The sequence below is a fragment of the Caenorhabditis briggsae genome, assembly GCF_000004555.2.
Source record: "Caenorhabditis briggsae complete genome, chrX, whole genome shotgun sequence".
Taxonomy (NCBI): domain Eukaryota; kingdom Metazoa; phylum Nematoda; class Chromadorea; order Rhabditida; family Rhabditidae; genus Caenorhabditis; species Caenorhabditis briggsae.
The window spans coordinates 9,973,712-9,997,229 of NC_013491.2; the positions used below are offsets into that span (position 1 = coordinate 9,973,712).

At 38.5% G+C, this 23,518-nt stretch overlaps 4 protein-coding genes across 4 annotated transcripts; 1 reads left to right on the plus strand and 3 right to left on the minus strand.

Moving 5' to 3' along the window:
- Window positions 1-1,401: 1,401 nt before the first annotated feature.
- CBG14512 lies at window positions 1,402-5,551 on the plus strand (the record flags this gene model as incomplete). Its single annotated transcript, XM_045239634.1, has 11 exons — window positions 1,402-1,600; window positions 1,869-2,024; window positions 2,071-2,156; window positions 2,350-2,439; window positions 3,309-3,590; window positions 3,637-4,197; window positions 4,252-4,541; window positions 4,586-4,666; window positions 4,718-4,958; window positions 5,002-5,295; window positions 5,345-5,551. The coding sequence occupies 11 exons, from the start codon at window positions 1,402-1,404 to the stop codon at window positions 5,549-5,551; spliced, it is 2,487 nt and encodes an 828-aa protein (XP_045095435.1).
- Window positions 5,552-6,868: 1,317 nt separating this feature from the next.
- Window positions 6,869-8,619, minus strand: CBG14513 (the record flags this gene model as incomplete). The annotated part of the gene is made up of 7 exons (XM_002644525.2): window positions 6,869-6,998; window positions 7,042-7,238; window positions 7,290-7,499; window positions 7,552-7,751; window positions 7,809-8,095; window positions 8,286-8,419; window positions 8,476-8,619. The coding sequence occupies 7 exons, from the start codon at window positions 8,617-8,619 to the stop codon at window positions 6,869-6,871; spliced, it is 1,302 nt and encodes a 433-aa protein (XP_002644571.2).
- A 3,666-nt stretch (window positions 8,620-12,285) lies between these two features.
- Cbr-ceh-1 lies at window positions 12,286-12,950 on the minus strand (the record flags this gene model as incomplete). The annotated part of the gene is made up of 4 exons (XM_002644526.2): window positions 12,286-12,402; window positions 12,454-12,603; window positions 12,662-12,730; window positions 12,774-12,950. The coding sequence occupies 4 exons, from the start codon at window positions 12,948-12,950 to the stop codon at window positions 12,286-12,288; spliced, it is 513 nt and encodes a 170-aa protein (XP_002644572.2).
- Window positions 12,951-16,332: 3,382 nt separating this feature from the next.
- Cbr-nhr-45 lies at window positions 16,333-19,242 on the minus strand (the record flags this gene model as incomplete). Its single annotated transcript, XM_045239635.1, has 9 exons — window positions 16,333-16,434; window positions 16,512-16,672; window positions 16,723-16,841; window positions 16,891-17,201; window positions 17,278-17,382; window positions 17,431-17,721; window positions 18,466-18,821; window positions 18,844-18,966; window positions 19,095-19,242. The coding sequence occupies 9 exons, from the start codon at window positions 19,240-19,242 to the stop codon at window positions 16,333-16,335; spliced, it is 1,716 nt and encodes a 571-aa protein (XP_045095436.1).
- Window positions 19,243-23,518: the final 4,276 nt, after the last annotated feature.

The window sequence follows — 23,518 nt, forward strand, 5'->3', positions numbered from 1 at the left end:
TTTTTTCAGCTTTTTCTTTTTGCAGCGATAGCTATTTTAGTCTGAAATGAAATTTATACTAATATTGCCCCCGTTCTGAGCGCGTTCTCATAATCTAATCCAATTCATCTCCCTTTTTCTCTTTTCTCTTCAATTCAAATTGAACGAGATTAGTATCAGAATAGCGTATTGGCATGCCGCTTGTAGCAGAGATGAAAAAGAAATGAGACACAGAGAGAATGATATGATACGAGGTGCGCGTAAGGAAATTCTGTGTTCAAAACCGCAAATTGTACAGTGATCGCTTAGACCCTAACTAACTTTAAAATAAGAAAAAGGAAAAAAAAACTAGATTTGGGACAGATACATGTAATTTTTTCGGTTTTTTACTTCACTACGAATTTCGGCGAATCATTTCGACCAATCAGTCGATATCAGTTGTGACGCTTGTGCTAGAGAGCTGGTATCAATGTACTCACTGTTATACTGCAAGAGCAAAGTCAATCGAATGATTCGGAAACATTTTCATTCTAGAGTGTTTGTATTTGCACGCCTTTTTTCTCATTTTTACTTCGAACAGCACACGCCGTTCCATTTCTCATTTTCTGCCTTAACCCCTTCGGTTCCAAGCCATTTTTCCCATAAGGAATGAGTAATCTCCCACATGAATTCTTTTTTCAAAAAGACCCCACTCACACTTTTTTCTAACCCTGCCCACCTCCTCACCAAAAAACACACTTTTCAGAAGATCACTTTTTGAGGTCGCGTTTTGTAAATGGAGATTCTAAAGATCCGTTTCAAGCGAAGGGACATATTTCAAATAACAAATAGTTTTGGTTTCGGTTTGATTGTGTGTCGAAAATCATGCATAAATGGACGGCTACTACTGCGCATTGAGGGAGGGCTGAATGAGAATAGACTAGTCGTTTTTGTCGCAGATGTTGCTATTTTTGGGCATGCGTGACGAAATCTGATCGGTGTACTAAAAAAATTCATGAATAAAAATTTGAACATTTTGACCTACGTTCTAACAAAAATCAAACTTATCAAACTAATGCGCGCCCTTTTATAGTTATCAAAACGTTTTTTGATCATCTATCTCTCTACCTACTCATATGATTAGTGCGTGTGCATATTTAATGAAAACACATCGAAGTAGTCATAATCAGTGAACACAAAACCGTATAGAAGAATAGCGCTTAGTTCCCCCTGCCATCCCGAGGCCCTACTGCCAGAACACGTCTCTCTCGTCTCTCGGCGCCGCAGCTAGCAGCCAGGAAGACTGCTCCCCGAGCCCGCCCCCAAATCAAGCGCTTTTTCTTTTCATTCCCACCTCAAGGACTACATACCTCCATCTTCTTATTCCCCACGTCCCCACTCTTGAACCGCTTTTTATTCTACCTTGTGAAGTCTTCTGTAATAATGCCTAAACGTAAATTTCGGACCGTCTGCAGACGCGTTATCAATCGTATCGTGATTATAAAAAAACTAAAAGGTAACTATAGAACCACTTGGGCTCGCTCAAATAATGACAGAATCTGGAGGTTCTCACAAACGACGTCAGAAGCTGAAAGGACGGCTGTCAGTGGATCGGTGTGCGATTCTGGAGCTGATTGTACAGGTATGTTGATGGGATTGTTCCAGCAGAAAAGGGAATTCAATCGGAATAATGGGCAATGAATCTTCTAGTCGAAACGTTCTAGGCTAGAACTTCTTTAGCTTATGGCACATGTATCTCTGTAGTATTTCATGTTAACTTTTGTTTGCTCAGGTTCGAGAGCACCCGATATACAAGATTCAACAAAAAACCGTAGGCACGTGTAGTTTAGTGGTCAAATAAAACGAAAATACGCTCGGATTTGTTGTCGCGACTACGTGCGTCACTGTAGTGTATATGCAAATGTACAATAACTTGTTTCGATTACAGCTGTGTTCGGACAATGCGACGCATTTCAAAAAACTCGCACAATCGGGCGCCAACGGATACAACGAGCGGATGCCAGTCGTTCAGACGGTTTTGCAAACCTCTATTGAGACACTAAAAGGTAAATTTGGATTTTTCTTCAGTTCTTGAGTAACTTTGAATTTCAGGAAACATCAAAAAGCTTCAAGAAGTTGCCCCTAAATACGATTACGACGAGAAAACGCCAGGAAATGGGTATAGGTGGGTAATTTTTGCTCTTTTCTCTCCCAACGTGACACATCTTTGGGGACTAATCGTTGAAATTAGCGTGGACACTTGGACTAATGCACAAAAAAGTGAAAAATGTTGCCTTCTTTGGCCTTTCGCAACGACCATCGTTCTTTTCTCAAAAAAGAATTTGCAAGAATAAAAATCCGAAAATGAAGTACACACCCTGCATATCCCAGTACTTTCTGGGTGCATGTATATTCATGTTCTCCTTTTTTCAATTGGTCACGTTAGTTCATACTTCCGTTTTTTTTCTTCTTTTTCACCAGGTTCATATTTCTCACCAAGTCCTCAGCGAGCTCTATTCAAGTGTGTGTCTCCTTTTCAAAAAAGAAAGGACGAAGATGTATTGAGGGATTACTGTCGCCATGGAAATGGCAATTTTCATATACACATAAACTTGAAGGGGTTGAAAAGAAAAAGAAAAAAAACGAAACAACATATGATTGTTTTTTCGAAAGAGGTTTCCCGAAAGAATATCGCTCATTGATGTTTGGAGCCTTCTCCCACATTTTATTTTCAATGTCCTACTGTAGATGGAAATCCCACACAAACCCATTTATTTTTCAGAAGTCTCATCTGCATCTGCGACACCACACTTCTCCATGTTGTCTCGCTGCAAAAGGCTGTGTTCGAGCAAAGAGGATATCTCATCTTTCGCATTTCCCACTTTTGCAAAGAGCTCGAAGCGTATGCTACAGTAATCGACTATTTGAACAAATCAATCCCATTGTGTCTAGAGACGGAGAGGAACATGCGTGGATCCTTGTTCCCACCGCTCGAGGGAAACTATGAGACCTATCAGGAAATCCTTCGTGTCATGGAAAAACTCGACTCGTCCGTCTTTTTTGGCCGTCCGATTGGCTTCCAATTCTCACCATCAATCAACAAAATCTTTCGGATTATTGGAGTCGTTCTTGCCACTTACAGTTTATCATGGGAGAAAGGGCACGGAGCCATCGGTTCACTCATCAACACTGGACGCTTCTTTTTGAGCCCAGAGCAACGTGCAGAGCGTATCATTAAAGTCACCAAGGAAGCGGATATTGATTTCTGCAAAGGTTTCTGGAATCTGTCCGAGTTGAGCAATGTGAGTATTCTATTTTAGGGAAACTATTTTGAATTCAACAATTTTCAGAATATGCCGAAATTCTTCTGCCCAAATATGGCTCTCAACGAACTTCGAGAAATTCCACTAGCAGGCGCAATTCCGATGGAAGGCAAAAACGGAGAACTGGTGATGGTTCCAGAACCATCAGCTCACACTGGACCACGTCCAGTTCAATATCGTATTCTCTCTACTGTTCATCGTCAGAACATGTCTTCATCTGCCTTGTCAACCACACATCCTCCGTCCAAATACCTCGTACTTCACTGCCATGGTGGAGGCTACGTGGCAACATCTAGCAAGTCGCACGAGGTATTAATTATCCGAAGATAGTTTTAAAAATGTATTTATATTCCAGACATATCTCCGTCAGTGGGCCAAAGCATTGAATTGTCCTGTGGTGTCTGTTGAATATTCTTTGGCTCCAGAAAATCCGTTCCCGAGACCAACGGAGGAAGTGCTCTTCGCCTATTCATGGATCATCAACAATCCAGCAGCAGTCGGGTGGACAGGAGAAAAAATTGTGATGGTTGGTGACTCGGCTGGTGGAAATTTGATTATGTCGGTCAATATTCGTCTTGTCCAACTGAACATCAAGCGACAGCCTGATGGGCTCGTCCTCTGTTACACACCATTTTTGTTCCAGGTTAGCCACTTGACGCACTTAAAAATTAAGAAATTTGAATTCTTTCAGTATTTGCCTTCACCGTCTAGAATGCTGAGTGTCATGGACCCACTTCTCCATATGGGTGTAGTCTTGCGATGTGTGGCTGCGTACACTGGAGCCTATGGAGCACAAATCAACAATAACAAGTTGAGAAAAAGTAGGAATAGCATTGGAGGAACCGATATGTACGCTTCGCATCGATCTCTTCAAGAGTATGTCAATGAGGTTCAGAAGACTAGAGTTGATTTTTCGGTGAGTCTTTTTTTTTCAATTTAAGTGTTTTCGAAAAAAAAATTGGGCTTGCAGGGAGGATCTCAATCAATTGTTTCCCTTGTACAAAAGAGTCATGACAACGGCGGGTTCGCCAAGACAAACGGAAATTCATATTATAAAAAGGAGACCAAGACAGAGATTGAAATTGTCAAGAAGACGGAAGAAGTGGAGAAAGATGGGTGTGAAAGTGAAGACGATGCTTTGGAAACCACTAGTATCGCTAGCGTTCAAGTCGATGCGGATCCGTTCCATATCCAACTCAACCATACATTGCACGACGATGACCTCATCAGCTTCCTTAGTCATCATCCCATCACCAAAGAGTGAGTCTTTGTTATTAACTTCAACAATAATCTTTATTTTCCAGTGCGATGAGTCACACGCCGGATATCAGTGAGGACGACATTGAACTTCTTGATAGTCCAATAGAATTGGGTCTTGAAGCGACGTAAGAATACTTTAACTATTCAACTCGTCCTAATTATTAGGTTTTTTCCAGTGAGAACTTGGTGATCGAGGAAGAGCATGAGGAGAACAAGATCGGGGACGAGGTGTCTACACCATCCACGGAGAGCATTCCAGAAGTTCACACCACTAAACGCCCACGTCTTCTTCAAATGCTAAGTAGTGTGACTTCTCGTGAAAGTCGTGACAACTCTCAAACCGCACCATCCACACCGTCGCAACAGCCAAAGCCGCTCACTCATAGTAACTCGATGAACGGGTTTAATCCTCCAGTGGTAGGTCGACAAAATTATTCAAAGTTTAAAAGTTCATATTTAGCACAAGCGATCACTATCGCAAAGTTTGGCGGACACTGCTGCTTCGACGGCTGCATACGCGCTCGATAACTTGCAAGATTGGTTTGAGCGGCCGCTGAAGGAGAAGCAAAAGTTGGATCGGACTGTTTCCAGAAAAGACGAAGGAGATATTTTGGAAGAAGTGCTGGAGGAGGATGAGCAGCCATCGCATCTTCTGGAGCTAGTATCCGCGGGAACTGTGCCTAGAGACCCTCTCATTTCACCAATGTATGCTGATAATGAAACAATCTGCCAGTTGCCACCTTGTTATTTCATGGTAAGATTTTAATTTCTACTTTCAGAATAAAACCTGACTCGTTTCCCAGGCATGTCACATGGATCCACTGCTTGACGACACTATTTCATTCGCCGGAAAGCTCCGTGATGCCGGTGGCAAAGTGATGTCAGTCGACTTGCTCTCATCCGTTCCTCATGGATTCCTCAACTTCACTCTCATTTCTCCTGAATGCAAAAAGAGCGGACAAGTGTGCATTGGCCGTCTCAAAGAAGCTCTTGGGATCATTGACGAATAATTCCGCAAATGTATATTTATATAGGTGTTTCTGTATGTATTGCTTTTTTACACGGCTTTTCCATTTTATGTGTTTAGTACAAGTAATTCATATTTGTTAGCTATAAGGGTCAGTATTATTAGTTCATCAATCTGTGAAGCCTAGAAAGCGTTTTGGTGGGGTGCGCCATCGCAACACAACTCATACGAGTATTGTTCTCTTTTTAGTCCGTAATCCTTTTCACCAGTCATCAAGAATTTTCTTGTAAATGTATTTATTCTTACCTCCAAAAATCCTCCCTCATCTTATAGCCATAGTCTGTGACTTTGATGTGTGTTTCAAACCAATTATTCTTTTTTGAAAGGAAATATTTTCTAAGTTTTTGAAATATCTTCTCTCCCAGTTTGCATTTTATCTTGGTGCGCTATTTTCAATGAATGAATGAATAATCTTGTAAAATTGATATTTGGTTGAAAATAGGATGAAAAGCTAGATACTTTCAGCTAACATTTTTTCCAGAGCTATGTATAATGTCATCCGAAAATCTCTGAAAGTAGAATCTTCGTGTGCTGGACTGAAAGCTGAAAAAAGTTTTCCGAGCCATGCCGTTTCAGAACCGCAACATTTTTGAATCGCAACTTTTCAAGACCCCAAAATTTCAATACTACGACGTCTTAGAACTGACCATTTCATAATAGTTTCGGAACTGTCAAAAAAGCTAAGGAAACACATGGAAAAAAATAGAATCACATCTGTGTAGTCCTAAAGAACAATAGTTTTTACCGGTTATTTAGATAAAAATCGGAAACCCCACACTGAAAGAAATCACTCAACAATCAAAGATTTGTTGTCGGTTCAGCAGAACTTTCGTATTATTTTGTGAAGTTTATAAAACTTTCAAAGAAATTTCATTTTTCTGAAACTTTCAAAACTAAACGCGGCTACAAGTAATGAATCCGATTTCCAACTGGTGAAGAATTATCTTAATATGATAATCTCAAGGCAACTAATCTCGACTATTTTCTAGTTTGTAGTTGTTTCCTGTCTCTGTTTATTCAAAAAAATGCTAAAAGAAAGAACTCGGCGTTTTAATTCAAGCAGAATTAATATTCTGCAAGTACTTTTCCTCCAAAAAAGCGTTCACGTTCCACTGAGCATTACTGAAAAAATAAGTAAATGATTTTTCTCAAGTTCCTTCTCCTGGAATCTCAAAAAAGGGGCTATAAATGTTTTATTATCTGTAATTTTGTATTTGAGGTAACAATATTAATCGGTTATAATAAGTTAGAATGCATTTCACAGAAGAGAAAATGAATTATTGTAAATTTGAGAATTAGTTTAGAAGATGTTAGGTTTGCCGATCAAGTTCTCAATGAGGACGGCCCACAATCCTCCGGTGAGAAGACCGATCATGAGGGTGCAGACAGAGAGTTGGGCGGCAAATCGAGAATAATGGGATGGAACGACGCTGAAAAATAGAAATAAGCAATTTCATAACAATTGTTCTTCACTTTGGAGTATATCCCATTGCCAATGCACTCAAGTAACCATGCGAAAGAGACATCAGGATTCCAGAACCAACAAAAATGTCCGTATTGTCGAAGAAGACTGGATAGGCGCGAGTCTCAACACGATAGTTGCAGAAGAAGAACACCGGAATGAAGAGGGCACGAGCGATAATTGCAAGAGAGAGATATCTTGGAGTTGGCTGGAAAGAATCCAGTGTTAGTAATCAGAAGAAGCATTAAATTGTACTTACCCAGTGGATTTTGGAAGCCACAATTGATCCAATAGTGGCGAACAAGTTGAAGACAAGGAAACTGGTGAGCAACGTGTAGATTTCATCGTTCTCGGAGATAATCTTGTCAAGGAAGCCATTCTTGCCACGAGTGGTGACTGTCATCATGACCGGGAAGATTGTAAGGGTCACTGCGAAGCAGAACCAGACGTTGAACAGTTGTCCGTAGCACTGAAAATGACATTTTTCAATATTCTTAAGCTTCAGAAGTTTCCAGTCTTACATTTTTGAACGTAGTCCAAAGAATGGATGGTGATGGTCTGTGAGTGTCAGCCTCCTCACGCACTTTCATTCCCTTCTGATGGTAATAGTGGTAGAAGTCTTGCTTCGTGATGAAGAACAGGGCCACAGCACAAATGATAAGAATACTTAGCGAGATACTGAAGTAGACAATGGCCACTAGTCTGGGCATGTTGAACAAACCTGTAAATTATTTCTTTGAGACCTGAAAAAAACAATTAAAAACAAGTAAAAACTTACAGTAGGTCACTGCAATCTTAACAAAGGTGATGAGAAGCCCACAGATGTTGTTTCCAATTAGCAATGCGCCGATGTAGGTATGTGGAAAGTCGGCGAATACACCGTAAACGGAGTTCTCGTACAAGCCATTGGAGAAGTTGATGGATGTGGCCATGAAAATGGTGAGCCAGAAGAACCATCTCATAGCGTCATGGGTTGGTTCAACAGTCACAACAAAACACAGAATGATGGCGAGGTTGAAGATGTTGAAGCAGACTGGAGCGAAGACACGGTAGATCAGGGGACCACTGAAATTTTGAGTTTTTTTCAAAGCAGGCGAAATTTTTACGGTTAAGGGTGAGGTGGTTAATTTGAGATAAGAATCCTGCTTGATTGCACAAAACTAGGAAAGCAAAATTTAAAAAAAATCAAGCACATGAGCTTCAACATCGTTAGGAAGTTATCATTCTCTGGATAATTCTCTGAACCTGTACTCACGCGATGATAAGAAACAAGTTAAACACGTTGATGGCGGCGTTTGGAAGTTGCGAGGCGATGGTCAACGATCCCATGAACTCCTTCGAGTACCATGTCTCCTCTCCGTCCTGTTTGAACCAGTAGTTGACGTAGTACTAAAACATTTTGGCTTGCTTACGATATTCATGCCTACAAAAACTGCAAATTATACCTCTGGAGCAATGGTGATAAACATGTTCCACGGGAGAAGGACACCGAAACCGACAAGGATGACGAGCCAGTAGACGATGTTGAATTTGTCCTCAGGTGCGACATCCGGGTCGACAAAGTAGGTGTTTCGACGAGTGACAACCATAATTTCCCCTGACAGAAAACGATGATCTTTAGAAAGTAAAACTTGTGAATAGATTCAAAATTATTGAATGGTTTAGACTGTTTTTAAAGAGAAAAAAGAGCAAGAAAAACTTCCAAAGAATGTTTATAGGAAAAAAGTATTCATAACCTATCAAAGAACAAGAAATGAAATGGCAGGAAAGGAGGGAAAAAATTGAAAGAGCAAATGATCAATAAACAAATTAAATTAAATTAAATAAGGGATAAAAAACGACTAAATGACTGCAGAAGAAGGATGACGAACCCCTCAGGACTCGCTAATTCGCCACGCCCCCTTTTTTTCGCGCCATTGTAGATCAAAAACATTTGCGTGTCTAGGTGACCTCTTCCCCTCTTGTCTTCCAAAAGAGGAGGGTCCGTAGTGCGAGGCAAGAAATAGGAGGAAGAAAAGGGGAATGGAGTGCGCGAGAAGAAGACCCACAGATTAGAACGGATTTTGATATAGAGGAAGCCCTTCGACTTAAAAAAACATGTACGGAGATTTAAGAAAATGGCACATAGACTTTAAAGAGTGACTGTTAAATTTTGGAAGAGCTGTATTTTTGAAGAAACATGGAAACCATAATTGGGAAACCTCACAAACACTGACTAAATAACTCTGTTCATTTCTCTTAAATTTTTTTCAGTAGAAATGAGCCGATATGAATTTCGAAGACTGTTAACGAAAAACGATAAAAATTCAAAATTTCTAAATTTCCATTCTTGTTCGAAAAAAATTTTTTATTGCGCTTCATTTTGCGAACAAATCGGATTTCAAAAGCAGTTTTATCAGATTAAAAGACCAAGAATCGTCGAAGACTTATGATAAACTACGATAATGCTAATAGGAAATCCTTCAATTCAATTCAATTTCCAAAATAACTTTTTTCTGAAAGAAAAAATGCATTCAAAGAATTTCAAAGTCTAAAACTTGGAAGTGGAGCTAATTCTTCAAGGTGGCTCGATTTAAAACAATTTCAAAAATAATATGAATTAAAAAACTCGTTCTGCCTGTGTCAGAACAACGATGTGCACCGAAAGGATATGGTTTTCTTTGAATTGTGGTCCACAGAGTTTTGAACTCAAAGGGAAAATGAAGAAATTGATTCACTGTAACCATTTCCATCAAATATTTTAATGTGGGTTCATTGTATACCAAAATTCACATTTACAAATCTGGAAAAACGTCTATCTACGGTTCACTGTTGATTTTTTCGAGTCATCGATCTTCACTCCAATAAAACCCTAATTTATATCAGGTTTGCTAATTTCATTGCTTTCTTTTTTATTGAATAGATTTTTGCGTACCTCTCAAAGTTTTCTACGTATGAACGTGATAATTCTGGCTGCAACTCTCTTAATTTTTTCTCCAAACATGTTTTTTCCTCGCCAAAAAACCTGCAATATAAGGACTCTTTGTTTGTGTTTTTTTGTAAATTTGAATTCGATCTAATAGTGTATCGAACATTTTTAGTAGGAAAAGTACTTTTTTTATAAATGTTTTGTCCGTGCCCACTTTTGAGCATACATTGCGTCCAATAAGTTTAGGACCTTATTTATTTCTGCAAATTCCGTTCGATTCCAAGTGTAAAACAACCCCCGGACCTGATTTTTGGGTGTCGCACCACTCGTCGTCCCCGCGTACCACCAAAACCACTTTTTCAGATTTCCAATAAGATTAGGACTCTCCTGAAAATTTCGAAACTTTGGTAATTTTTTACCAACTTGTTTTTTTCGCTTATTCACTTTCAGTTGCAGCTTTTTTCGTACGTTTGCCGAGCTAGACAGTTAGATGTTCAATTTTTTTTTTACTCAGACATTGATGTGAGTAGTTCTAGTACAAAACAAATCCATATCTGAAAGTTGCAACACTTGTTTATTTTTCACAGCACGATATTTAAATCGCAAAAGATTTAAAATGAAAATTATTTGACTTTTAAAGAAGTTTATACATAAACACAGTAGTTTCCGAAACCGGGTGTGATTGTTTTTGAGAAGTACAGAGGTCCTTCTCTGATTGAGCCTTTTCAAACAAATTTTCAAAACCTGCAGCAGTTTTCCAACGAGTTGATTCATTTAAACCCCCATCTGAAAACCGATCGCTCAATAATTGTGTTTCTGTGTGAGTGTGTAATTCATTAGAGACTCATCAAAAAGATCCACTTGTTCACACGAAGCAAACGCGCGTTGATAACAGATTGAGAGACGCAATGACAAATGCGAAGCCCTTCACAAATGTAATTGGTTGAAGGCTCATTTGTCACCCATCATTTACTTTGTGGTCGGGTGCCGATTCGACATAACTACTCCTGCTCCTGCTCGTCATCGGGCCCCGAAAAAACAATTCAAAACATCCATACGTCTCTTGTTAACCACCTCACTCACCGGGTGGAAACGAACACATTTTTTGCGGTTCACATTTAGAAAGAACTAGAGAAAGAGTTGTCAATTTTGGTCCACAAATCATTGGATATTGAGTGAGTGGCCAACATGTTTTAAGTGTGTGGAGGCCAATTCGTTGATTGTATCACAACAGCCGCTTACTCAGGAAAACGTAAAGCAATTTGCCAATACCGCAAGAAAACATGACAGGGGATGAGCTGACAGGGTCTTTGATGTTTGATGGATCACACCAATTTTCAAGACATTGATTTGAAAATCCCTCCATTGAATTTCAATCCATCAACCCAACTACTTTTTCAATAGGTCAGTATTAAACCAATTTCAAAGGAAAATGCAGCTGTTAAAAGAAAAGGAAACCTTCCCAAAGTCGTTTATTCAAATGTTTGGTGGCAAATGCAAGGGAACACATCCGGAGATATTTGAATTTTATTTATTTGAATAACGCCATCAATTCTTCACTTTTGATGTGAAGCCGAGAAACGAGAGAAAACGGCCGGATGATGAGATTGAGGTTTTTTTATTAGGTGAACTATTTCTGAACTTCATAGTTTGGATACTGTAGGAGAATTGGCTATTTTTTATGGATCTGAAAATGATCTGTGTTTTAAACCCATTCCCTACCCGATGAGCCCCACGCAATAAATATTCCCATAACACTATTATCCTTCTCAATATGGCAAATGCGTAGCGACTTCTATTGTGCAAGATAAGTGCATTTCCTTATTCACATCTCATCAAAGCGCCTCTTCATAAAATCTGACATATATTATTCCGAATAACCAATACGACTAATTGCAGTAAATATGTGTCGATTACTATTAAGAAGCGCGTTTGTGTCTTTTGAAGATCCCTGCTCAATACTAAATAGCCGTGACGAGTCGAGTGTGAAAATGCACATGATTTAATTACCGAGCAGAAAGCGGCTCTTCTGTTTTCAATCACCATGATCCAATGGGTCAATTTTATTGAAGGCGTTGGTTCGATCATGCAACAATATAATTTCTTGGGGTTTAGAATAAAACGAAATGACAAAGATATGACGGATTCACGCACAGAGAGAAACCGGATGCTACGCACTAAAATTGTTTTCAAGAGGATGATGAGAGTGGGATGTTTTGGAAACTATGCTTGTTTCAAGCTCGGGAGAAAGGGAAATGGAATAAAATCGGGAGGAGAGATTCGGGTAGAATGAGAAACTCCTGACCCGTACTAGCAATCTTCGATTGAGAGAGAATTATACAGTGTTTTAATCGTATCCAACGTTTTGCGGCATCAAAAGTTGGTTCAAATTGAAGAGTGTCAAAGGGAGAGGAGTACCATGAAGAACCGAGCCGTGTGATGGGGTGAGAATTGGTTGCAAGAGCTGAAAAAAAAATTAGTTCTGAAAATATTAACTCTATGTATTGGAACCTACCATTGAATTGAAAGAAGTGACTGGCGGTGCAGGGATCACCGGTTGAACTGGAGCCTCATCGGAAGATGGTGGGGTCTGTGGAGTGTTGGCGTCTTGTCCCGGATTATGCTTCTTCCATTTGGTTCGACGGTTTTGGAACCAGATTTTGACCTGAAAATTTAAAATAGTCTATTTGCATATTTTCCTAGTCACATTAAAGTACAATTACCTGAGTCTCAGAGAGTTGAAGCTGAATAGCAAGACTCAAACGCTCGCAAACGCTCAAATACCGAGAAGTCTGAAAATTTGAAATGATAAATAGAAAAAAAGAAACTTCCAACCTTAAATTTGTTTTCCAACGCCACCAATTGCTCATAAGTGAATGCAGTTCTGGCTCGTCGCATCTTCAGCTTCCGACTCGATTTACCATCGCTTGGCGATTTCCGATGCGACGCCTCATCCGAGTTCGAATCCTTTTCGCGTTCCGAAAGCAAGTCTTCGACACGAAATCCGTTCATTGTTGCTAAATACTCAGTTTGAAAAAAGAGAAGTGAGAACTTCAATTTTGAAAAAGACTCCCAGAAAAAGGGCAATAAACAGGGAGAGATCCAAAAAAAATGGATGAGGGTAGAATGAAAAGATTAGCTAACTGAATGCTCGATTCAATTTACTCCATGGGTTCTTCGAGTCATTTTGGAGCCAAATGGGCGGGATCTCGTTTTTTGAACCATGAGGTCAGAAGGTGATAAAATTTTGTTCTTAAAAGGACTGACAAATAATTTTCGAAAATTTGATGTCTGAAGACAAAAATTTGTAGTACAGAACGAGACAGAGATTATTTACCTGATGACGTTTTTCAGGTGTTTTTTGATGGTTTTTCGAATTTTGGGCAGAAACTAAAGCAAAAGAAAAAGAAGGGCAGAAACTAAAGCAAAAGAAATCTAATCTATTTTCAATTTAATTACACCTCGAAAAAACAATTTCCTAAAATTAAGAATATGCCATACATTTGAGCACTATCTTCTCTTTAATGAAATATTCAGTACAGATCGCTCAGATTATTATGCAGACAATGTTAAACTGGAAACTATAACAAACCACCACGACCACCAAAAACCTATCCTCCCACTTTCAAAATCAAACTGACAGCCAGATGGGGTGGAGTCGGTGGGTAGCTTTGATTGGGCGACGAAATGTGCGGGGCTGGAGCAAGAGCACCAGCTTCGGGGGAAGAAAGGACCCCATTCTTCGCCTCGTTGCTCATCTCATTTACAATCTCCCAAACAACACTTGCGTAATAATTGCTTACTATATAAAATATGTCACGCCTTCACTCTCTATTTATTATATTCTTTTGCTCTCATATTCTAACTGGAGACCGCGCTGGGCGGTCCGGGTTTTCTTTCATAATCGGGGGCGCAGCAGCTAATGAGATGACCCATTGCACTTCTTATTGTTACAGAGAAAGTAGTCATCAGTTACCAGCATTGTTCGAAAAGCGCATAAAAAATATGCCGCCCTACCGGAGCTTCTTTTTGTCACCGCAAATAGAGGCATGAAATTATAAACAGTTAGATAAATATGAGAATGGAGTGGGAGAACATGTTGAAAATCGAATCGGAGACAATTTTTAATAGTTGAGGAATGATGAAGCTTTTATTATTATCATTTTTATTGTTATCAGAAGAAAATGAAAAAAATGAGGGGAGGCGGCTACCAAAAGTACAGCAAAAAAAGTTTGGGGTTGCTGAATCATCGTAACACTGTAAGAATAGTTTGATGATTGCATAAATGTTACGAAGTTCTTGCTACTTTTTGCTAAGTGAAGTATTTTGAAATAAAAAATGTTGTACAACTAATTTCAGTAAAACCTGAAAGTCGTTCAAACTTTCGCTGCATTCAGAATCTTGAAATGGAATGTGAAAAAGTCCTGTTGCACTTTTGAATTCTGAACACATTTTTGCTAATTAACAATGGTCTAATGATCATTTATGAAATTGATAAGTCCCTTAACACATTTTCAGAACTTGAACTTTTAAAGACAAATTTAGAATTCATGTTTCAGACATGCAAAATTTTGTCTAGAAACCAACCAAAAAATTCAAATAATGTCCCTTTTCAAGGATTTTATAAACGGGGGTTTTTTCTTTGACTATCTCACAATTATCTTCACCTCGCGATAAGATAATTATACCTCGCGGTTTTATCTTATCACGAGTATCATAACTGCTGTGTTGCTCACATGAGTCTTTGTGAGAAAATGGTATGGGTAATTGTGAGATTTTTCAGTTCGAAAAAATCTCGATAAGATCATATTCTATGGATCTCTCAGTTCAGCCGAAGCTGAAGCTTTTTTCAAATTACGTTTCTATATAGCTCAAAGATTGGTGAAAAATAAAGTATTTGATGACTAGCTAATCACTCAAGATTTTGTGAGTCAACTGGCACGGACTAATTTACCAGTGAAAATTGGGTACGATCATTAGGAATATTTGCGTGGAAAGCATTACGAGAATTTGGAATCTTTTCGTACCATAATAATTGCAATCTAGAGTTTCATGTAAACAATTTTCTCAATAAGAGTACCGGAAAAAATTTCATAAACTTTTCCAGATAACCTTATATTTCCAATTACGAAGAAAACGCCACTTGAAAAAGTGACCTTTCAAAATTTTTAGCCTTCTTTTTCAAATTTAATGTTGGCTATTTTCGAGTTTACATGGCTACTCTGCGTACAAAAAACTTATTAGGTCTTCCAAATAACAACTCCAGTATTGGTAGTTTTTCCAGAATCTCAGAATGGAATTTTTTACAAAAATATTTATCCTCGGTGTAATGTTTTATTCAAAATATTCCTGGAGATTTCTAAAATACCGAAATTGCTCTGATTGAAGCCCACCCAAACCGTCAGCATTAAGCTCACTTATCAGGTTTTCTGTATAAAACATCGAACATTCGTCAACTGAGTCATATTTTTACAAATAAATGATCTGTTCCCCAATTTATTATCACAGGAAACGAGATAATTCAGCTCAAACTTGACCGTCTTAGTGGGCTCCTACTAGAGGATATACCGTAATTTTATTTTTCCATATTTTGAATCATCATTTATCTACAGAGCCGACTATTTAAAGAACAAAAGAGAACTTCTGAACTTCCAGAGCAAACGCGACAAAAAATGTTTTCGAATGCAAATTAGGACCAATTATACTGAAAAAAAAGTCAGAAATTCTATTTTTCTAAATTACTTTCACTTTGGGAACTCTGTATCTAAAACCGGACAAAAAGTAAATAAGCAGCAATTTCTGAAATTTCTCACACTTTCAAGTCCCCTTGAAGCATTATTCGCCTTGTGATATAATTTCTATGCCAGGTGTGCATTTAAATAAACAAATTCCTAATAATTTTGTTTTTCGTGAGTTCGGTGGGAACTAGATTGCTAATAGTGTGAGAAAAATGTGACAGAAAGGTTTATGAAATTGGAAAAATATAATACATTTGGTTCAAGGGACAGTGAAGACATAAAGAAAAGATGGATTCATATTTGGTATGGAGGTGATGGAAAGTCTAAGCATTTAGAAGAAAAAAAACATATATCATTCAAAAGACCTTGGGGTTTTGTTCAAAAAAAAGTACAATATTTTGTTTCCTATACACTACAAAAGTCAGAGTTGTAACTGGTGATGAGGTTTGGATAGTGGAGCTTTTTAAAAGAATTTTTGTCTGACGAAGGCACATTAATACACATAAATTGAATGACTGGAAGTGGGGAGGAAAATATCAGTTGATTGGCTGATTTTTCAAAGTATTCTCAAGAGAGATTTTGAAGACAGTGACACACAGAAAAGTACAAGAGTCTACCTAATTGACAAAATGACAGGAGAATGAAAAATTTAAGATCTAGACTGGGAAATCGGTGAGATCGCTGAAGAAGAAATCGTTCTTAAAGATGTTGAACGTCTTGGACACCTGACTATCTTCCCTCTTGCGTTCAGTGATCTCCTGCAAAAAACATTGATTATCTCCAGAAGATTCGAGAATCAGCTCGTCAAAAACCAGTTTCGAAAATCAAAACTTACATCAACAGCCGAGGCGATGCTGCTCAATCTTGTTATTCTACCCGCGTAGTTTGGATTGTTGTTATCGTACTGCTCGGCATAATAAGTATGTAGATCCTCTGCAAGTCGTAGCTCCACCTTTTCAGACATATCACGTGTGGCGTCGGTGATTCCCGGGAGATCTGGAAACAATAATCCTTTGAAAGGCTTGTTAAGGTGTCAAATATCTTACTAGAAACGCTCCACATAATGCTCATCATCATGTACATTAGCTCGTATTCAGTGGGTTGAAGTTTCTTAAATGGGTTGATGAAGATTAGTCGGAACTTGTCCATGCTTCCTTTCAAAAAGCTGAAAAATAGTAAGTTCGGCCTGAACAATCAGTATTAATCAAACGCACTTCTTCACTTGTGTTGCATCCATGTCACTGATATTCTCCAACTTCACCACAGAGATTCCAAAGTTGATAATCTGCCCATTCAAAGTGAGCCCGCGCTCGTCACTCAGATTATATCCGAGACGTTGGCAAGTGGCAAAGCACCGGTCCAATTCGTAGAAACGAGTCCAAAAGTGCTTGAAGATAATCCACTTTTGATCCTTTGGCAACTGCGCGAATACCCTGATGGACATGCAGAATCGTGCGATGTGCTCGATTTCAATGTAGTGATTGCGCATGAAGTTCTCCATGTCGAGTGGCACGTTTTCAATCATCTGTAATGTTAGGATTAGACAAGAGCCATATGCGGAAGGGATTTTGCAAATAATGCCACCCAAGACATCAACCCACCTTGTCCTGATCCGGCCACTGCTTGTTATGTTCCCGATAGGCCAACAAGGCTTGTTGGCACAGCGTTAGTGGAATATCCGGAAGTTGACAAAATGTATCTGGTGGCTGAAAAATTAAAGCTCATTTTGAAAAATCCGAAAAAAGAAGCCCTACCTGTCCAAACAAGTTATCAATGGATGGCGTCAACACATTTTGAACATTCACATGAAGATCCTGGGTGGCTTGTTGGGCTGCCATCGCGAACATGTTTGGATTTCCAGAATCTTGATTATTGTACCCCGGTTGTGGCACCACGTTATTGTAGTGTTGTGTGGATGATGATGGCATGTTGTGTTCGTCAGTGCTCAACAGATCTGTGTAATGGTAGTCGAATTGAGAAGGAATATGCGGTTGCATTTGCATATGCTGTTGTTGCTGAGGAGCTGGCATGACTGCTCTTCCAACCTGAAAATTTATTAGATTAAATGAAGCAAAAAGAAAACGCATAACACAATCGATTATTTTTTCTTGAATTTTCTATACATTTCTTTGACCGAAAAAGTGTGTCTATACTAAAAGCACGGTATGTGCCACGGAATGATAAGAAAATTGAACTCTACTCTGGTCAACTTACGGCAGAAGTCAGACTTTTTGGTATAAGATACCGCAAGTGGAGGTTCTTCTTGTTACTAACAAGAAACATCATGGGCATTGTGTAAAAACGCCACAAAAAATTGTAGAATGAGAAATAAAAGGAAACGGAGCAGATGAATTTGGTCTACGTCTCACTGGTTGCTATGGGGAGTTTTAATCGAAGCAGCAGACCGGGGATAGGCTCCGGACCTGAGAGAAAGGCGACGTTACGCACTAACACTAGAGGAGATGAATAAAGTATGAGGGGGAGAAATGCGCAGCAGGCAGCGGACTATGTGCTCTATCTATAACATCAGATTTCGTAAACTAATTCCGCCCCAACGACATCGCTCATGATCTATGGAAGATTTTGAAGACAATCCGAAAGAGGATTAGAGCCACTTCTTCTTTTTCATCACACTGATTTCTTAGACTACTTTCCATTTTGAAGGAACTGCTGACTCATTTCAACTTTGATCGCTGCTCACAGAACTATTGACCTAGCTCTTTATGATTTCAAACGCAAACAACAAACCATAAAATATTTCACAAAGAAAAGAACAACAAATGTCTAACCTCTTCAATGACTGTTCTGTGAAATGGGAAGTTTGGCTGCTGATGCAAATCGCCATTTGGTTGATAGGCTTCTGATGACACTTCTTGCACAAAATTCCCGTTCATTAGTAAGGGCGGAGGGTCGGGATTCTGTATCTGTTTGTCAAAACTGGGCGGTCGATATGTATATGATTCTAAGGAGGAGTGTGGCGAGTGTCCTATGCTATCGGTCTCATTGCCCGACGAGTCCTTTTCCGCTTCGGATTTATTTTGAACCACTGAAACAGGGGATGTGAGATCTGCAATAGGGTGGGCATTGGCAAGAGGGGAGACGGGGAGCATGCTTGTGTTGATAATTTGGTCAGCAGCTGGCAGTACTTGAGTACCTACTTGTGCAGCTATTTTTAGGTCGTTCGAAAGTGTTAGGGTCAGGGTAGAACTGAATAAAAAACTCACTATCTTTACGCATCCCTACTCGTACACATTTTTCATATCGACAACATCTGCAGGAATATCTTTTGTCTGAAATTTGATTTTTGTTTTCTCATTATTCAGAATTTTTCATCATTTCCGGTGTCGTATTTCCCGTTGGCACAAAACGTAAACCATTGCGAAATAGACCAATGCCAATATGAGAATAAAAAACTTACTAAACGAAACTTCGCATTTCCGATCGAATCGGCATTTGTACCTAAGATTCATTGTGAGGGTTCTTCTGAAAAATGCCGCACACGCCCGACAACATCGGATTCCGAAGTGTTGACCGTGTGCGTCGGTCTCACAGACCAGGCACGACATTTGGGTATTTCAACTTGGATCTGAAAATAGTTCAGAATTAAGTAAATGGGTTGACGGCAGAAAATGTTTTTACTCGAGATTTGGTATAGAAAGTGAAAAACTGAAATCTATTTTACTCAAAACACAACAAAGTATAAAAGACTGTGTAAAAGATACAGATGTATAAGTACAAGCAAAGATACAAATACAAATACAAACTGAAACTAGAAAAAATATGCTTCTCTGATTGTATTCAAATCATCTTGAAGTCAGAAAGTTCTGGAAGTATGACTTGTGAGTCAAGTAGAAGGTCAATAGTGAGAGAAAAAGAAACGACGTCAACGGAAAAGCTCATAATGTTCCAGTAATGGTCGTCGCGCCGACCATCTTTTATGCGTGTAGAACTTTCCTTATCGCTGATTTCAAAAATTACTAATCATACGATATAATCAATAGACGAAGAGAAAAAATGCGCATTTTTCAGCCAATAAATTGACATCATTTATTTTTTTTAAAGTTATCAAGTCAAGTGTGACACAGTTCGTCTTCACAGTTCATTCTAGTCACAGTCTGAAGTTTTATGATTTACGTCAGGTTGCATGAAAAAAAAAGATTGTACAAAAAAAATTAAGTAACTTCACATCTTCTTGACAGACAGGTAAGCAAAACAATGGCAGTCAGATGGGTAGAGGAAATTGGATTTGCTGTCGTTTTCTATTTGGAATAACTTTTTTTCTTTCTCTTGTTTTCAGACAAGACCTGTTTTTGGAGTCAGAAGTGTAATTATACTCTTTGTTTATATCAGAACATAAGGGTTTCAGAAGAACTGCTGACGAAAAAGTTTCAACTTTTTATGGAGTATTATCCCTCATAGAAGATCACTAAGCCTGCGGTGTAAAACTGCGGGATTAAGGTCACTATATGAGTCAGCCCTAGACTTTGCTTCTGCAGTACGTCTAACAAAAAAGAAGGAATTGAAAAGCACCTGTTTCAAAGGCAATGCCATGGCGACGTAAGACTCTCCTGCCCCATGACAATGAAATTTTCGGGAGGTTCGGGAAAAGGGTGCTCTATGACAGCCAATATAAGAGAGTAGGAAATAAGTTCTTTGGAAGGAAATACGACAGCAACAAAAGGTATGATGCATGCTAAAAACTTGCAAGGATAAATAGGATTCAGTTTGATCCGAAAAGAAGTAAGATTGCGAAATCCTCAAAACAATTTGTCGTGGAATGTGTAGAGTGTGGTTCTCTTTTGACTGACAGATCAAAAAAGTAGATTAGCTTTTGAATGAAGACTTGAAGGACGTGAAAACTTCTAAAGAACGGAAACTTAAAATTTAATAGATTGTTTCAAAATGGAAATTTGAGTTTTTTTGCCAAAAAGTAGGTTCAAAAATTGAAAAAAAAGTCAAATGTTCTCATAAAAATCGGACTTTGGTGTGAGAAATCTATGAAAGTTATTTTTCCATGAAAAATATAACTAAAAATGTAAACCCTGTGAGTAATATGAGTCTTCAGAAAAAAAACGCGAGACGAACACAAATGGGATTTCCCTCAAATAGAGAAAGAGAAGCGAGAGAAATGAGAAATATGGTGTTCTATATTATTATAGGTTTTCTTTCTTGTTCGACACTACCTAGTTATTATGAGCATCTTGATTATGGGTTTGGAAAGGCTTGCTTAAAAATAAAAAAATAAAATTTTGAAAGAGTTGCATACTTTGGAAAATGATCATAGACAAATTTTTCACTTTTAATCCGTTTCTGATTTAGATCAAAATGATGCTACACCCATAAAACTGTATGCATATAAGTTACAAATCAAACAATTACTAATTGTAATGTAATAGAAAAAAAAGAACAAAAATATATATAGAAGAATTTCATATAGAATGTGGACATCGATAAGACAAGAAACACAGTCACACAGTACCGTTTGGGGTTTTCCTTATCGTAAAACTCATGATGAATGGAACAAAAATCAATAAGAATCGACGACAAACATGACGTGGGGAGAGGTTGGTAAAGTACGATAAAAATTTTAGATCGGGGGAAAACCTATTGCGAAATTCGGCCCGCTCTTCTCGTTTTTTCAAAAAATAATAGAAGAAGAGAGTGACGATAGGAAAATAAAAAAAGTTTTTTTTCGGACGGACCGACCACCTTTTTACCTCCCCGCCTGTCCAGTGTATTTTCCAATCTATACCTCTTCTATCTCTCTAGTACCTTGTCTTTTCCTCCAAAATTTCCCCCTGTTGCCCCGGGCGAATCGGCACTGTCGATCGGGAGAGGTAGAATGAGGCTAGACAGTGCGCGCATACTTTCGGCAAATATTCAAGCGCTACACGTCCTTCGATCCTAGTTTCTCTTTCTCTTGTTCACTCTCTATTCGATCGGAAAAGTCCTCTCTTTGCTGTTTGCTGATGACACAGAAATAGAAAAATAGAACGAGACAAAAAGAAACGTAAAGTTAGTGCGATTGTTCTTGTTCGAAGTTTTTTCGTGGTGTCTCGAGTTTGCCGAATTGCTTTTTTCTGGGGTCAAGGATACAAAAAATGAATTTAATGGAGAACTGGTCAAAAAGTGATCAAAAATAAAGAAAAAAAAACATTTTCACGTGTCTTTCACTTGACCTTGCAATGCTATTGCCAAAATAAATGGTCCGTAGAAAAGAAGAAAAGAAACACGTCACGAGGAGTAATGTTTCGAGAGACGCAGAACGTGAAACACTGGTGTAAAAGAAGCGCTTCAACGTCTCTTTACTTCGTCCTTTCTGCACTTTTCATTATGGATGATTTTCGATCTCTTGTGGAATACCCTTTTAAGACCTTTCAAGTACACTCATTCTAATCAAGTTTTTTATCAAGTTTAAAGATTTTTAACTTTTATTGCAGCAGAAGAAATAGAAAAAAAAGATGAGAGAATATGCTCTTCTTGTCTACCCCCTTCTCACTATTCCGTCCGTTCTAGACAATCTAATCTTATCTTTTGGAATGTGTCCCTCTTCGTCATTTTTTTTGGTTATTTGTAGTGAACGGAAACAAACCAGTTTCTTTGAAAAAAGGAATTATCACACATCTAGAATGAGAAAAAAAACACAGATAGGAAAAATGGATATCAATCGGATAGAAGGAAAAGATCAGTGCAAAACCTTCGGAAAGAAACGTCATGGTTAATTATTTCAGGTATGAAATAGATCAAATTAGAGTGCGAAAAACGTGTTAATCGGCAATGAAACTGACATCTTGATTCTTGTTCGACGACTTTAGTCAAGTCTCTTAGATGCTGAACTAAACATCGGTTTTTGATCGGGAATAACATCATGAACTGGTTTAGTCTAAAAAGTGAGCCAAGGGGAAAGAAAGCACATGTAATTCAAAACCTGGAGCAATTTTTGATGTGTGGGGGGGGGGGGTGTCTTGTATAGTTAAATCTAAAAATCTCAGTTTGCATTTCCCCCAAGTGTACAACAAATGCCTTCATGCCATCTTAATTTCATCAACTCTTTGTGGGGCAGCCAGCCGAATAGCAAATTCTAGACATAAAGAAGACCACTCAAACATATTTGTTCATGCGAATGTATTTCGAGCTCCTTTTTCTCTTTATTTGACTATTGAAAATATGAATCTAGAGAAATTAAACATTTCCAAAGGACAATATACATCTAATAGAATTAGCTGCAAGGAAAACGGAAACCAATGCAATTAAATGAAAATGCGATCTCTATTCAGGTACTATCTTCAGGCGAAGATCTTTGATCAAATGATTTGGCAAAAAGGGCAAACGCAGAAATAGAAAATAAACGGCATAGAAGGCGGGAAAAAAGAGATTGCAATCAAAAATTCTACCAAAAAAACTAGAGAATTGATGATGATAGAGATGTGGTGATGAACTGGTGGACTAATCGTTAAAGGGGAAAACGATTAGCGTACTCACGGTGGCGGCTTGATTCAAACAGACAGTTTTTGTTCTTTTTTTTCCAAAAAAGGAAAACCACCAGGTTTAGGACAGTTCTGTGTTGTGTTCCTCTGAACTCTGATCGAAAATTCGAAAAGTCGTTGAAAAATGTTGAACAATGGGGAAAAGAGATAATTTGCACTCACTAGTCAGAAACGCACGCCCCTTAGCGGTGCAAAGTTCTCCGGCCGCGCAGCTGACAGACCCATACATACATACCAAGAAGAAACTGGAGCATGAGAGCAGAGTCCACTGAGAGAATATTGTAAAGGATATTAATATCCTTTTAGGGTGATTTTACATTACCATAATATTTCCCCACCAGGTCATAGTCCAAGT